The sequence below is a fragment of the Etheostoma spectabile genome, chromosome 5, assembly GCF_008692095.1.
Source record: "Etheostoma spectabile isolate EspeVRDwgs_2016 chromosome 5, UIUC_Espe_1.0, whole genome shotgun sequence".
NCBI lineage: Eukaryota > Metazoa > Chordata > Actinopteri > Perciformes > Percidae > Etheostoma > Etheostoma spectabile.
Window position 1 is genome coordinate 12,198,333 of NC_045737.1, and position 15,466 is coordinate 12,213,798.

The 15,466-nt window shown below is 41.4% G+C and overlaps 1 protein-coding gene across 11 annotated transcripts in view; it reads right to left on the reverse strand.

The window, feature by feature from the left end:
• Positions 1-15,466, reverse strand: part of trpm3 (transient receptor potential cation channel, subfamily M, member 3) — a 168,439-nt gene that overhangs the window by 35,852 nt on the left and 117,121 nt on the right. For all 11 annotated transcript variants that reach the window (XM_032516962.1, XM_032516958.1, XM_032516960.1 and 8 more), the window contains 2 exons: positions 14,901-15,024; positions 5,759-5,831 (listed from right to left, as the gene is read on the reverse strand). In XM_032516962.1, the coding sequence (XP_032372853.1) occupies positions 5,759-5,831; positions 14,901-15,024 (197 nt within the window). The remainder of the gene's footprint in view (positions 1-5,758; positions 5,832-14,900; positions 15,025-15,466) is intronic.

Below are 15,466 nucleotides of genomic sequence, written 5' to 3' on the forward strand. Positions count from 1 at the left end.
TGAAGACACATACGAGGAATTTGACTTAGGTTGGATACTCACAATGTAGAACAGATATGTTTGTTCGGTGTTTTCCTTTGACATTTTACTTATTATGTTTTCACACATCTTTAGTTCAATTTAAATATCCTACAAATGTAAGAAAATTATTATCATGGAGTTTATGCTTATCTGAGCGTATACATAATGTGCCGTCATAACAGTGATGGCACATTAGTTGGAGTTGAGCCAATACGTCTTAAAAACTTTCAAGATAATAAAAAAACAGCATAAAATGAATTAGAATAAGACAATATAAAACCAAACCTCCTATTGAATATGCTGCAAAAAAGTAGTTGTAGCTGTTCACTTGTTTAGTGGCACTCTCAAAACACTGTTGACCCTTGAGATAGCACACAAAACTGCTGTCCACATTAATAATTCACCTGCACACTGGGAGAAGTTCACCAAAATGAGAAAGATAAGGCAGCAATTCATCTCAGCCGTCGGAGAAATCCACTGCAGTATAAAGAATACTAATAATCCCCTGTGTTTAGACAAGCCTGTGTAATTTTTAATAAGCGTAAGTATCATCACTTTACACCGGGCTCTGTGCGTCTTAAAGGCCTGCTGGAGCTTAATGGTGTGAGTTCAGACAGACTGCTAATAAGAGCTTTAGTGGAGATATGTGTATATTAAAAGGCAGTGTCATCAAAGGCCTGTGGTTTCACTCAGCCTGCCTGCAGGAAGGTTGAACTGCAGCCAAGTGACTTTATGGATCCAATCTTCAAGACATTGACTACTTCAGACAGCAGACCGTCAGTGACTCTAAACTCCCCTCCGCTACACCATGTGTCTTTAGCTGCAGTTTCATTCCTGATCCCACTCTGCTGTCTCACAGGCAGACTTGCACACTCGTTCCTTTTATAGCTTTTTTCCTGCTCTTGCTCTGTTCTCTCCTCACTGTGTATTCCTGACTGTGCTGTGCCGTGTTGAGCTTCAGGCAGTTGCTTAGTTCTTCAGCAAAGGAGTCTAATCCAATGTTTTAAAAAGCTCTCAGGCAGGATGTGACTGATGTCATTTTACACTAAAAGCCTTAACATGTCTCATTCACTCAGCCGCAGAATGCGACATGTATGTAAAGTGGCCCTCCTGCCGTAGAGTCTTTCTTTTGCCCCTTTTCTCATTGTTTCCCTCTCATCCTTTCACTATGATCTCCTGCTTTTCCTTTCCGTTTTTCTATTTTGTCTTCTCTTTCTTTGATTTCAGTTCCTCCCTTCACTCATCTACATGTCATTCCTATCAAAATGTGAAATGAATAGAAAAAGGACTAAAAAAATGAACAGACATGAAAGACAGAGCAAGAGATGGAGTCAATGTATGAGTGAATTATCCCACGTGTACCTAGGGAAAGTACTAGGGTGCGGTGTCTGACTAGCAATGCTGGATGATGTGTTGATAAGGAATCCGCTTGACACTGTCTTTGATTTCAAAGGTTTATTATATCAAAGAATTTCAGCATCGATTTACAAGCTCTGCAGAAGCTCGGAGAGTGACCTAACCCAATGAATACTGTCCCTACTTACACCAAGCATTTTCTATATAGGGTAGCATGTTTAGATGACATGTTAGGTAACCTAGAAAGTTATGAGGGGGAAAGGTCAGAGTTCATATAAGGGGGCCCCAAAGTTAACATAAAGTTCCTTGAACATACACAGCCACCAATCCCAGCTCTCCACATAGCACATCCCCTTCAAAGACTACTCCACTAAGATGTAAACCATGAACCCTTTGCATTGGTGCATGACAGTGCTGCATAACAGAACCTGATTCAAATTTATAAATCGTTAGATACTATAAGGGCAAGAGTCTGAGACCAAGATAAAGATCAGGAAGTGTTGCATGGACCAAAGAAATCATGTATCTTAACTGCTACACATTCATTATGTAGTACATGGTTCTCTGTCACTGTGTCCCTCTCCAAACTCACTTGTTTAGTCTCTGTGTAATTAAATGTTCCTCTTAGAATATCCTGTGTGATGTATAATTGTATACAAGCGCATGTGTGTCCCTCATGTGTGTTCCCCAGAATTTCAGAGTGGATATTTCGGCGTGGTCTTTAAAACATTAGCAAACCTCTTTCTAGCACTTGTATTGACAGGGAGAGCCTAAACCGTCCGCTCTGTTGTCGATGCCTTGAGATAACAAAGAAAGTGACTCAGAGCTTGCCGTAAAGCAGTATCTCTGGCCGTATAATGTATCTGATGTCACTGAGATTTTAAAAGGCTTTGTAGAACAAAAAGGCCACTTTAAAAATATCTAACACCCCGCAGGGTGTATTGTCTTAGCCTCCCCTTTTAAATGGAACATTCCAATTACTAGACAAAAAAATTATACCCTGAGAAAAGTGGATTTTTAGGGGTAAAGCTCCATAGAGTTCCATTCATTCTGCCCTCGTCTACGAGCGGCCCAAGTGGAACTCTGGTGGAGCTGCAACCAGTATAGAAGTTGGAAGTAGTAAGTAGTAGAATGGAACTTCTTCCTTTATTAGAAATTCTTTGGTACTACTGAGCATTGACATGTGTTTCATGGAGCAGAAGATATGATGACTAGTTGCCTATAAGTATTGTAATGGTGCAAAACATCAAACTTCAGAGGCATGTTATCAATAGCCTTTAATGGAATGTAAATGTGCATCCAAGCTTAGCTGCAGGAATCTATCCAGATGGCGCTTTCTTTCTGGATAGGTTTATTTTTTGATTTTATTTTTTTGAACGAAGTCGGAATGAAAACAAGCCGAACTGAAATAGGAGTAACGAGGCTATTTCTAATAGTAGGAAGTACAGATAATGAAGATCTGTACATTTTAGCAGAAGTAAAAAGTCTGCTGTAAAATATTTACTCCAGTAAAGTATAAATACTCAAAATTTCTACTTAAGTAAGGTAACAAAGTATTTGTACTTTGTAACTTGACATCTCTGCCTCCATTGCTGAACAATTAAGTGCCAAAAACTGCAGTTCATTGAGTGGGCAATTGAGGCTGGCTCTAAAAGGGAGTCAATCGCCATAGACCCCCATGTTAAAATGAACAACTTATAGGAGAATAAACATATTTGCAGACTGGTACAAAATAGGTTTTAGGGCCCTATTTCAACAATCTGAGGGCACAGCGTGAAGCTCCTGACGCAGGTGCGTTTAGGGCACGACATCCATCTACTTTTGGCAGTTGAACAGCGAAGAAAAAGGTCCGTGCGCCACGCACATGGTTCAAAAGGGTTGTACTTAATGTCTTCATTACTTCATAGGTGTGTTTTGGGCGTAACGTGCAATAACCCAATCAGAGAGTCATCACCCATTCTCTTTAAAAGCCAGGCGCATTTGTACCTTGGCGCATTGCTGTTGCTAAGCAGGAAGGAGAGGTTTTCAGGAGAAGAAAGTGGTCAAAATACTATTTCACAATGTAATATTTTTTATTTTTTATCTTTTACATGTGTGCTGCTGCGCTTCCCTGTATGTGTGTAACAAATATAGTGTGCACGCGCAGTGCACGAGCCTAGGCGCATTTTACTAATGCGCTGTTAAAATAACAATGAAATGCTACGTTATTGACTTTAGACCAGGTTTTTGTTGGTAAGTAGCGCGATTGCTTACTGCTGCCTACAGATACCAATACGCCAAGAATTCACCTGAACACACCCCCCTGGAAGAGACCAGCACGACCATGGGCGCAAAGATAGGCACAGGTGCATTTGCTATTTAAACGACGTGTGCGCTGGACTGGAAACTGACAACTGCGTTGCTCTTAATTTACACAACTGTATGGTGGGTGAATTGTTTTCATAACTCACCTGTATAACGTATATTCAGGCTTTAGGTTGTGCATAATTAAGAGTGTTTTGCTTTGAGTGAAAGGTGGCTTCTGTCACAGCAGGTGAGCGCAGATTGTAGGCTTCATTCAACCCGCCTCAGCTCCACCACCTTTTTGCCCTTTTTTGGATTAGCCGACTTCAGGCACTGCCAAGATGGCGACAGGGAAGGAGCTACCGGTAGCCGCCCACTTTCAGGTTTATTTTGCTCTTCAGAAACCTATAGATGACGTTTCAGAGACTACGTTTATATTATTATACAGTCTATGGTGCAAACTCCAGCGGGTGGCGTTAGCGGCATATCCCTGAAGAGGCAAGAGCAACCATGATATAAGCTCAGCAATGTGGCTCTATGAATCCTCTGTGCATGTGTGCATGCGTGCCTGTGTATGTGTTTGTGGAGGGGTGGGGGCATGGTACACATTGAAGGGAGCGTAGAGGACGAAGTGGTTGAGGTTAATTGTTGTATTGCACTTAAGGAAATTTCTTTGCATCTCAATTTGGTCCAATTCCCTGCCCTTATTGGTAAATGCATACCAATTAATCACAGTGGACGACTTGCAGCCTCTGCTAGCTGTATATATCTCTCTCTATACTGTAAGTCTGTGATGCTGATTGATTGTTCCATGTGTTGCTGTGTAATGTGTGGAAGGGGGGGAAACCAACACAGATATGACCCCTTAAAACATACACAACTAGCTTTTCCGCAACTAATCGCAATTCCTTTTGACGGATGTATAATATTACCTGTATACTGTCTGTAAAGATAATAAACCTTGAGCGTAAACATTGGGATGCTGGTCACACTGTACCAGTTAGTGTAGTTCTGAGAAATCAAAATCTGATGTGGCATAATAGCATACAGTTAGGCCATGTGTCCCTTTCAAAGTGATGATTGACCTCAAGGGGAATTATTTGATAAATGCAAATTAATTTACATTGTGTACTTCAAAGGCAATGAATTAAAAGACACACTACTTTTCCTTTTTTCATAATTCATTGGTGACTCTAAGTGTCTTCCTGTAATTACGTGTCTCTGGCTACACAGTTAATGAGCAGCTGTGTTCGTGCTAATTGATTATTCTGCAGGTGTTGTTGTGATATCTGGGATTTATTAGCATATAAAGTAGGAAACCTGAACTCATTGCAAGCGGCTTTAATAGCTGACAGACTACAGTCTAGAGTACTCTTTACAGACTAGAGTGCCAGAACCTCCTCACATTAAAATGAATATTTTATTTGATATTTTGTGACATACATTGTTAGTGTTAGATGATAATATGGCTGTATAATAAACACATAGCTAGAGCCAAAAAGCACCTCGGATGTTAATAAATTCAAAGTTTATATCATGATGCAACCAAACATCATTTTGTAATTTTCCGGGTGTTTGCGTGCCAGATGTGCTGGAAAAATACTTAGCAAGCCAAAAAGAGCCAGGAGTTAGTGGATAAAGCCAGAGAATACTGGACTGATATTTGGCAGGCAGTGATAAGAGGACAACATGCCTATGGCACTTTGTTTCAGCTAAAACTGTTAGAAAGCAATTGTTTGATAAGCGAATACAATATCAAGACTTAAAGCTGCAAGTTTGCTTTGGAGTCTTTCTGCCCCGCAGAGATCATTAATCGCTTAATGGAGCTTTAAGAGAGAAAGACATAAGCACAGATGTCTAGGTTTTATTCCTGAGCTATGAAGTGCAAAAGTAAAAACATACTTGTGCGCTTCAAAACATACACCTAAACTGGGACAGCAAGAGGAATGCTTTATCATCCCTCTTTTATGTACAGACACTCATTATTTGTTAACATAACAACATCCCTGGAGGGTGACCGTAAAATGGAAGCCACTTACTGTAGGTTAATGCTCCAGCACACACACATACACACACACACACACATGCACACACCCACCTTTGAGTAATGCAGTGAGGATGGCGAGGTCAATGTCCTGATGACCCTCCGACCCCATCCGGAAAACTGTTATCTGAGAGACATTGAGACAGAGAGAGAGACAGACAGACGCAGAGAGAACAAGTGAGAAAAGGGTGCAAAACAGTAATTCTACACAAGCCAAACTGTTTGAAAGTCAACCTTATTATTTTTAAAGGAATTTGATGTTTGACTGAATGCATCACGGTTTATAGAAGTCCCATCTTGAGAGACGGGGCTCTTATTTGCTGGATTAGACAACTTCACTAAAAACGCTGAAGTGCAGGAGGAGATGAGCAACAAGAGAGGAAAGGAGAGACAAGAGGGGAGAGGAGAGACAAGCGAGGAGAGAAGATTTAAAGAGAGGAGATTTGAAGAGAGGAGAGACGAGGTAGGAGAGGAGAGGGGATGAGAGACAGGAGAGGAAAGATGAGGAGAGACAAGAAAGGAGAGAAAAGAGAAGAGATGAGAGAGAGAAGAAATGAGAGAAAAGAAAGGAAAGGAGAGAAGGAGAGACAAGTGAGGAGAGGAAAGAAGAAACAAGAGAGGAGAGGAGAGACATCAGAGGAAAGGAAAGGAGAGACAAGAGAGAGGAAAACATGAGAAAGGAAGTGAGACAAGAGAGGAAAGGAGATACGAGAAAGGAGAGACAAGTGAGGAGATGAGATGAGAGGAGAGAGAGCACTGATGTAACTTAAGTATCCCCCTCCAGACTCTCTTCCCTTCTCTCTTGTCTTTTTTTTTGCAGAGGACAGCACAAAACTTTCACATACAGCTTGTTCATTGTAGGGAGGGAATAAAGGCAAGACAAGTGGGGGGGCGGAACCAGAGTAAAAACCATAACAAAGCCAGAGATGAACTTAATATAAAACTAATAATGATCTCCATTACCAAAAAAACATTGTTCTTTTTCTTGTGCTGTGTCAAACACGTTTTGGATTAGGCTCTCGTGAAAATATTTTGCTCTAAGGCCACTTTAGGTCTTGGTCTGCGTAGGCAGACATGTCTTTTAGCTGTATTTTTTATATCCTGCGTGAGATTAACTAATGGTGCGATGGATGAAAGCCAATGTCCCCTGACAGGGAAATCTGAGAAATGGGGCAGCTTTTCCTGGATTTTTCTCCCATCAAATATAGCAAGAACGCGTACACACACCCGTGGTAAGATGTCGGCTCGTATGTGTGCATGCATGAAGGGCACCTTGTGGGAGTCGCACACGGGAGAGAATGCGTGTTCTGAATGTCTGACGAGCTATTCCTCTAATCCTACCATCCACCCATCCATCTCCTCCCACCTCCGTTTTCTCCCTGCAGCCCATCTCCCTTCCTATCTCCCCCCTCTAAATGGCTTCATTTGGTGGAGCTCTGGGAATCTGCAGGCTTTGCTGCTGCTGCTTTCCCTTAGGGCAATGCTGCAATGTTGTGGGCTAACCCTCCTCTTTCTCCCTTATTCTTCTTCTCTTTTCACATACATCTAAATGCACCAAAGTAATTTAATTCACAATAGTGATTTACAGTATCTATTATGCTGGATCATTCATCATGTGTACGCCATGTGCTGATGACATGCTGGTTCCTCCCTGAGAGACAAATGATGCGTGTGACTTCGTGTGACGACTTAGACCTGGGTTATGCATTGCAAATGCAATCGCTAATAAGGGGAGCATCTAAATGTGTGTGTGTGTGTGTGTGTGTGTGTGTGTGTGTGTGTGTGTGTGTGTGTGCGTGTGTGTGTGTTTGAATGGTGTGGCCGGTGGCTTGGTTATCGTCATCTTAGGTCAAAAACACTTGACAATTGTCACCATTTTCTGACATTTTAAAGACCAAACAATTAATTCCAAAAAAAAAAAATTGACAGATGAAAATAATCGTTAGTTGTAGCCCTACATGGAATACTGTGATCTAACCAAATAAGTTAAGGTAGCGATTTGTCTAGTGTGTGCACTAATGTAGTGACTCTTAAAATGTTAAACTATGTATGTAAAGCTGGGATTTCCTAACAACATCAGTTTAAGAAACAACTAATCAGGCGTGCTCATGTGCAGGCCTAATTTCCCCTAATTAGTACAGAATCCTGATCTGGCCACCATTATACCCTATAGTTATCATTATAGCGGAATTGAGAGTTGTCTTTACGCATGCGCACACTTACACACACACATCCACACACACGGTTCTTGGCAGCCTTCAGGACTAAAGATGGATGACAGTGTGTAATTATATGATTAGAGAAGAAGTTCTCCATTGTTTTTTCTCTCCCCTCTCTCTCCAACTTTTCCTCCACAACCTTTCTACCAACCATCCTCTTTCTGCCCCCTTGCTCCCCCCTCTGCTGCAACCACTTATCTCACAACAACCTCCCACTGGCATGCTACTGTACTGTACTCTCCCTTCCTCGTCTCTGTCTGCTTCCTCCCTTTTTCTTCCTCCTTCTACCCTTCTTCCAATCACACATCCAAGGTGACCCTGTGGATATGCGCTACCTGTTTATCATCATCATAAAGGCTCTACAATACAGAGACTAAGCAACACAACCTCTATAACAAGGCAAGGTGGCTTATTCTCAACAATCACACAGAGTCCTCAATAAATGTGTGCAAAGGCAAACAGACCCCTTCTCCCTCGTCTATTTTCATCCTCTCATGCAAGCAAAGGTGCTCTTGAGTTTTTTATGTAAGCAAACAAGTTTAACACAGCTTCATTTTATTTATTTTTTTCCTCATGGCATAAACTCGCCCATCTGTAGTACGTTACGTTTTCGATGTGCTTGGTTAATACTGTATCTTGGGTAATTCCGTATCTTAAAATGCTGAATGTAGTTTGGCCTCTACACTGACAATCATCATCAGAGGTCAACATGCAAGGGACAGGGGCCATGACTCGTGTTTGTCACGCTCCATCTCTCTGTTGAGAAGAATCGGAGGAGAGAGGAAAAGAGCGAGAACGATAGAGAGAGGCAGACAAGTGGAGGCAAAGATCGGGTCGGATGCGAGTCAGTAGGAAAGCGGAAGCATGTGTGAATCAAAGGCAGACAGAAGGAGGGAGATATGGTGTTGACAAATTCAAGACTGATATCAGAATGAAAAAAAAAGGCAGTGCAGTCTTTCTCAGTGTGACTGGGATCGTCAGAGACGTTAAGCCACATGATAACAAGAGGATCAGAAAACTGTTCTTCACGCTGCAGTGAGCCAAGCTGATTGGAAACATTCATCTCCATCAAACAGAAAAAGACCCTGCTGATGCTGCTACATGTACATACTGTACAAGGCATATGGCAAACTCCACACACACACACACACACACACACACACACACGCAAAGCACCCTCTAAAATGCTACCATTAAACAAAAAATATTTAGACACATATTTTATTATTTTATTGGATACATCAATTGACAGGCTGCAGCCAAAGCAGATGAAAGAGGGAAATAAGTGTCTATATTCATGTAATTTTAAAAACTGATAAACTGCCCTGTTGATAATCACACAATGAATTGTCCCTATAGCTCATTGCGACACACTGCACCTTATTTTTTACATTGCTTTTCCACTCAAACCCCTTCTCTTACTTCTTGTCTTATTTCCTAACGGCCTCCCTCACACACTCCCTCATGGTCCATTTATGTCCCTCTTTAGCTCTCCTCATCTTCGTCCTACTCGTTTTTCAGGGAGTTAGAGGAACATTGCGGGTTGGTGACTCCTCCTTAATATTTAATCCGAATTAAACATATAAGGACTATTCTACACTCAATTATTCATACCAAGCTGGGGGATTCCAGGACAGTCATCGTGCCCCCCCCGCATACCAGATAAAGAGCGAGGCACTGAGGGGGAAACGGAGGCGGTGGTCTGAAGAGGCACTTTTCTTTTAATTGGATATACACATTCCTAGCAAAAAAAAAAGAGATGTGACAACAGGCCTTGATGCTATTTAAGGCGCTGGTTCACACGCAGCCGGCTGTCTTTTCTGTGTGCTTGTTTGACATTTATATGAAACTGTTCCACCTTTATGGTGATAAAAGGAACAAGATTAGGGATGTGTATATATAAAGAGGAAAATTACCCTTATCGTCTACACAAACTAATACATATGTGGCCTATGGTTTCTTTTAATATTTCCTTTGTAATGCACACAATCTATATACTTTACATCTATTACTCCAAAGTAAAAGTCAAGAGCTTGCACATTATTCATTGATTAGCTTTGCAATTGCAGTATTTCCCTTCCCTCCCCCCTCCGACTTGAAATATAAAAATCTATCATCAGTCAGTTTTTTTTTCTGGGAGATGATCCAGCACACTCTTAAATTAGACCAAATGAAAGCATAAAGCAGATAATTGGCATGACTGTTTGTAGCTGCAAAGAGCACTTTTGAGTTTTATGATTTACTGCCTAACGGACTTCACAGCAACATAACAATGATGAGTTTTATCATGTGGCGTGTTGAAATTACAAGCAGAAACAGGCTATGAGGCAACCATTTAACCGTATGTTCCACTTTTGTTAAAAACACAGAGGTACACACTTTCATATAGGCTACATTTCAGTGCAAGTTTATTGCCTCTTGATATATAGCACAAACAGCCCTGTGTATAATAAACAAAGCGGAGGAAAAAGGGAGAATAACTGAAGCAGAAAATGTCTACATGAATAAACCAACATCCTGAAAATAAGGAAAAAGCGAGACACATCCTTTCTTTAGTCTTCCTCCATCACTTCACTTGCCCTCTTAAGCAGACTCTCCCTCTCAAAAAACAAGCCAGTCACTTTTAGTCTTCTCCTACTTTGTGGCTTCCCTGCTACAGAGCCCAAAAAAAACAAAGCACAGTGGATCTGGCACACAAACACACACTCTCATTGTCTCTCTTTCTCTTGCACATTTACCCCCTTTCGGGCCGCTGCACTGACCCCGGAAAAACCCACATTTGCTGCCAGTGGGAATGAGTCAACGTATAATTGCGATGGAATACTAGTACAGGCACTAGGGACCTAACAATTCACTATGTTTTTTTAGTTGATTTATCTTTATTTATTTATTTATTTTTTATCTTGATAAATCTTGATGTGGGATGTTTAAAATTTTTTCAATTTTTGTTATTTAAGATAAAATACAATTTCAGTTGCACTTTTGATGAGAGAACACATCTGTTTTGCACAGTTTATAGAAATAAAGGCAGATTTTCTTTGTAGCTCATTCTGTTCAAAAATTGTATTGTGGACTTAAAATCACGAATTATATCGAAACGTGAGTTTCGCTACATCCCTAACAAGTACAATACAACTAATATGGTTTCACTGCATCCCTTACATTAGGTATTAGCCGCATCACAACCTCTCAAGTCTAAGTTACACTCATGTCATCTGAAGAGAAACTTCAACATGACTGTAGATCAAGAGTGCGTTTTCATAGAATGACAGAACAAAAACAAGAAATTCCCCTGCAATGTCTGTTCATTTTTAGTCTCCAGTGTAAATATTGGAAACTCATCGATCCTGCACAGCTACTGCCAGTACATGTAGGCAAAGGTTCCCACCACAGTACAACACAGAGGAGCATGTAAACAGTAGTTAATTTACTGGGATAGGAACAGAATGCAGGACCATGTTTGACCCTAAGAGTGGATAAAAAAACATGTTTAGAAATCCAGTCTGGCAAAGACCCAACATGGTGTACTACTGCAGTGGTTCGGGGCCAGAAAACACTATGATCACATCCTGTGGGATTTAATTTGACCTTACGTCAAAAGGGATGTAAGATAAGACGCCTTTATTGACATAATGTTACAAAGAAATTCAACAAAATTGAGAATACCCCTCCCAGCGGTGTACTACTTCCACCGTGTTGTCCTGCAGCATTGGACTAAGTGGTTCAGTCTGATCTGGGGTCAAGTGAGTGGCTTTAACACAGGTTGCACGAGGATGATGGTGAACTAGCAGAGAGGACTCCCTTGAGAACTCTAAGTGTAATATGAGACAGGCCATATATGTTCTGGTTTACGCGTTTTCTTTAGGGTTTTTTTTTGTAGTGTTTCCGGCTTAGCATGGGACAATAGGAATTATGTCTTTTGCTTGTTCTCATTTTTAATTTTTCCCTTACAGTTCCTCCTCTCCAATCAAACACGCATATACACTCCAATTTGTGGCTTTCTGAGTGCGATAAGGAGGGAATCCCTGTGATAACTATCAGCCTGATAAAAAGGAGGCAGGTGAAACTAACTCTCTGAGAGTGAGATCGTGCCAGAAAGCTCTTTCTCCAAACTGTAATTAACGCTGGCTTTTTGAGACTTGTGCATGGTGTATGGGCTCATGATTGCAGTACTTTTCCGCTGAGAAATGGTTTACAGAAGACATAAAAAGAAGAGGGTTGCTTCTGACGGATCCATCATCCTAAAGTATGCTGTCAAAGTTAATGTCATTGGTAAATGTTTCATGGCATTGTTAAGATCATGGGCCACATTTATGCATGCTACATGAAGTACAGCCTTCTAAATATTTAAAAACTAATCCCACTGCTAGATTTTACTTGCTCCTGCACGCTGCTATCTGTGATCACACAACCAGCTGGATTACACACCAGCAGTACTGTACAGCAGTGATTCCCAGCCAGGGTGGGTGTACCCGAGGGGGTACTTCTGAAGTTGACAGGGGGTACTTGGAAATAACGTAGAGTAGCTCAACTAGAAACAATGATTCAAATGGAGAATATATCCACATGAGGCACAGGAGTTTAGCTAAAAGTAATGAATTGATGGTAACGACTAAACAGTTTGAATGATTAGCCAAGTAATGGAAAGACAGTTAAAATAGCTAACGGTTAAAAGCAATGGCTTAAATTAACTTTGGTGGATGAATGGTTGAAACATTCATCTGCACTCCTAGTATTAGTAGCCTAGTAGGCTAGTAGTAGAATGACTGTTGACCAAACCAATGTTAATGACTGTTTAATTGTATAAAATAATTAAAGGTCCCATGGCATGGAAATGTCACTTTATGAGGTTTTTTAACATTAATATGAGTTCCCCCAGCCTGCCTATGGTCCCCCAGTGGCTAGAAATGGCGATATGTGTAAACCGAGCCCTGGGTATCTCGCTCTGGATGGTCATAAAGGGAAGGTCACCTCCCCTTTCTCTGCTTTAACCGCCCAGAGAATTTTGCCCACCCATAAGAGAGAGACATCATGGCTTTCAAACAAGCAAAGTGGCAGCTGGTCAAGGCCACACCCCCAGCCTCCACCTCCACCTCCACCTCCACCTCTCTCCTCCTCAACAGCTACAGACTCAGAAATGGCACATACTAAGGAAAGCTCATTGTGGGACTGGCTCTAGTGGCTGTAATTCTGGACCAAGGCTGAATGTTGGGAGAGAGACTTCAGATTAAGTATTAGGGGACCACTAAGGTCTATATAAAAGCATCCAAAGAGCACCATGTCATGGGACCTTTACCAATGTCCACTTTTATCTAATTTTATATAAATAGTGTTGATCAAGGGGCACGTGAGTTCATCTGACAGGGCTGTTGTGGCTCAGACCAAAAAGATTGTTTTCTAAGTAAAGAGAGAGGCAACTTCAGATTATCTGGCTTGTACAGATGCTCCTGCTGAATGATTCAGTTCACACATTGTTCTGCTCTTGTGTGTTGAGTTCAGAAGATCCATCACTGTGAGCGTCAGTCAGCCACTGGAACCCCGCTGACAACACAATCAATCCACTTACACACTGCACAGCCATGGCCAATAGAGGGCTGCCTGCAGGGCTGCCTGCATGTTTCCGTGTGTTTGGCTTTGCATGTGTGCATAATTTAGATTTATGTGTGTGACTCAGTGTTTTACAATTGTTAAGTACACACAGTAACACACAGTAAAATGATTATCCTACAGTATTTTTGTGACAAACAGGGAAAACGACCACACGATGAATACCTGGTTGAGTAATTTTAAATAGCCATCATGTTTGAAGATGCTTAACTGAATTCTAGCTCAGAACTACCTAAAACAGAAAGTGATACAATAAGGCTTTTGTGCGTGTGTGTGTGTGTGTGTGTGTGCGTCCGTGCGTGCGTGAGTGCGTGTGTGTGCTACTAATTGCAAATTAATGCCATTGGCAGCCAAGAGTACCAACAGTCAGTGATCTGGAGAATATTCCCCTCTTCTACAAAAGACATTGAATGTTATGTTCAAAGTAAGTTGAGACGAGAGCAACCAAGTAGTAAATTAGCTAGTGTGGCTGCAAAGCTGAGATACAGTAGAAGCTGCTAGCTGTTTGTTTGGATCATAAAGGATGTGTTACGCTATTATCTTGTGACTGAGTGTAAGGTCGCGTGTGGGTGTTTGTATGCACTGCTGTAGTGCACACTTTCCATCACAATGTATGTGCCATGTATGACTGTGGCAAGAAAGTGTTCAAATATACCATGTTAAACACACCCACACACCACACACACAAATCCGTTTGTACATAAATACACATTGCCTCTACACTTACAGCATTCAACAGCATTAATAACAGGTTGGTTTCATGTGATTGACGGTGCTCTAAAGGGACTGAGAATTAAACACAGTCAAAGGGGTTCAGACTCTCAAGATGGAGGCCATTTGGTCTCCAATGTCATCTGAATACATTTACATCCACTTAACATTACATGTCCTGAATAAAAGATGGGTTAATAATTGCTTCAATAAAAGTTCCATGATGAGCAATTTGCAATCGACAAAACTATTTGTTTCTCACATATTTTTCATTTGTAGGCTTTTTTATATTGCAGAGACATCAATGCATACATTAATGGTGATATTACTGTTGTTGATGTGTACACATTTTTTTACATTTTCAGCAAGTAGCTTGCTAACTTGAAGTCTGTTGTTCCCCAAAGCAAACACACAGAACAGCAACACACGCAGAGCGAAAGGTTAGGGACATCCAGCATGTGAGCCACCCATGGGATGTCAAACAATTTTCCTGGAAATGTACCTCTGTTGATACAGACTAATGTGAGTCTGTCTGTGCTTAAATGTTGAATGTGTATATACTGCTCATAGGTTTGCGTTTTCCCGCAACAGCAAATAGGTGTATGTGCATGTGTGGTAGCTGGCATGTGTATGTGCACGTGTATGAAAGTGACACTCACCAGCTCCTTCTTCTTCATGCACTCCATCAGAATAATGAACAGATGTTGCGCCTGTGTGCGGCTGTAGGTGAAAGTCTTCTGGATGGTCACGAGCAACTGGTCTCGTAGAGTCTCGTTTATTATCCTGCAGAGATGATGAGAGGAAGAGGGGGGGATCAGGAACGGGGTCAGATAGAGGTAAGGAGAATAAAACAGTTAGGGGGAAGCAGGCAAATTAGATTTGTTTGTCAGTAAGTGAAACCAAGGTTGATTGGGGCTCTCTGAACTATTGTCTCTGAGTCCTCTGTAAGATGGGATTCTGCAGGCAGTGTTTCCTCTATGTTGATTTTGTAGTGGCGGTCCGCCATGGAAAGATTTCTGCCGCCACAGAATCAGAAATAGGGCAGACGCACAATTTCAAATTATACTGCCGACAAAATGCACCCCCCATTGGCTGCTGCTTTACATTGCAATTTAACAACAAGTAGAACTATTCAGAGGCTATTGGGCCTGTCCAGTTTAACTCCACATACTGTTGTGTCGATGTAGTGTATTGCCTTATGACCTCATAAGGGGCAAGATTCCAG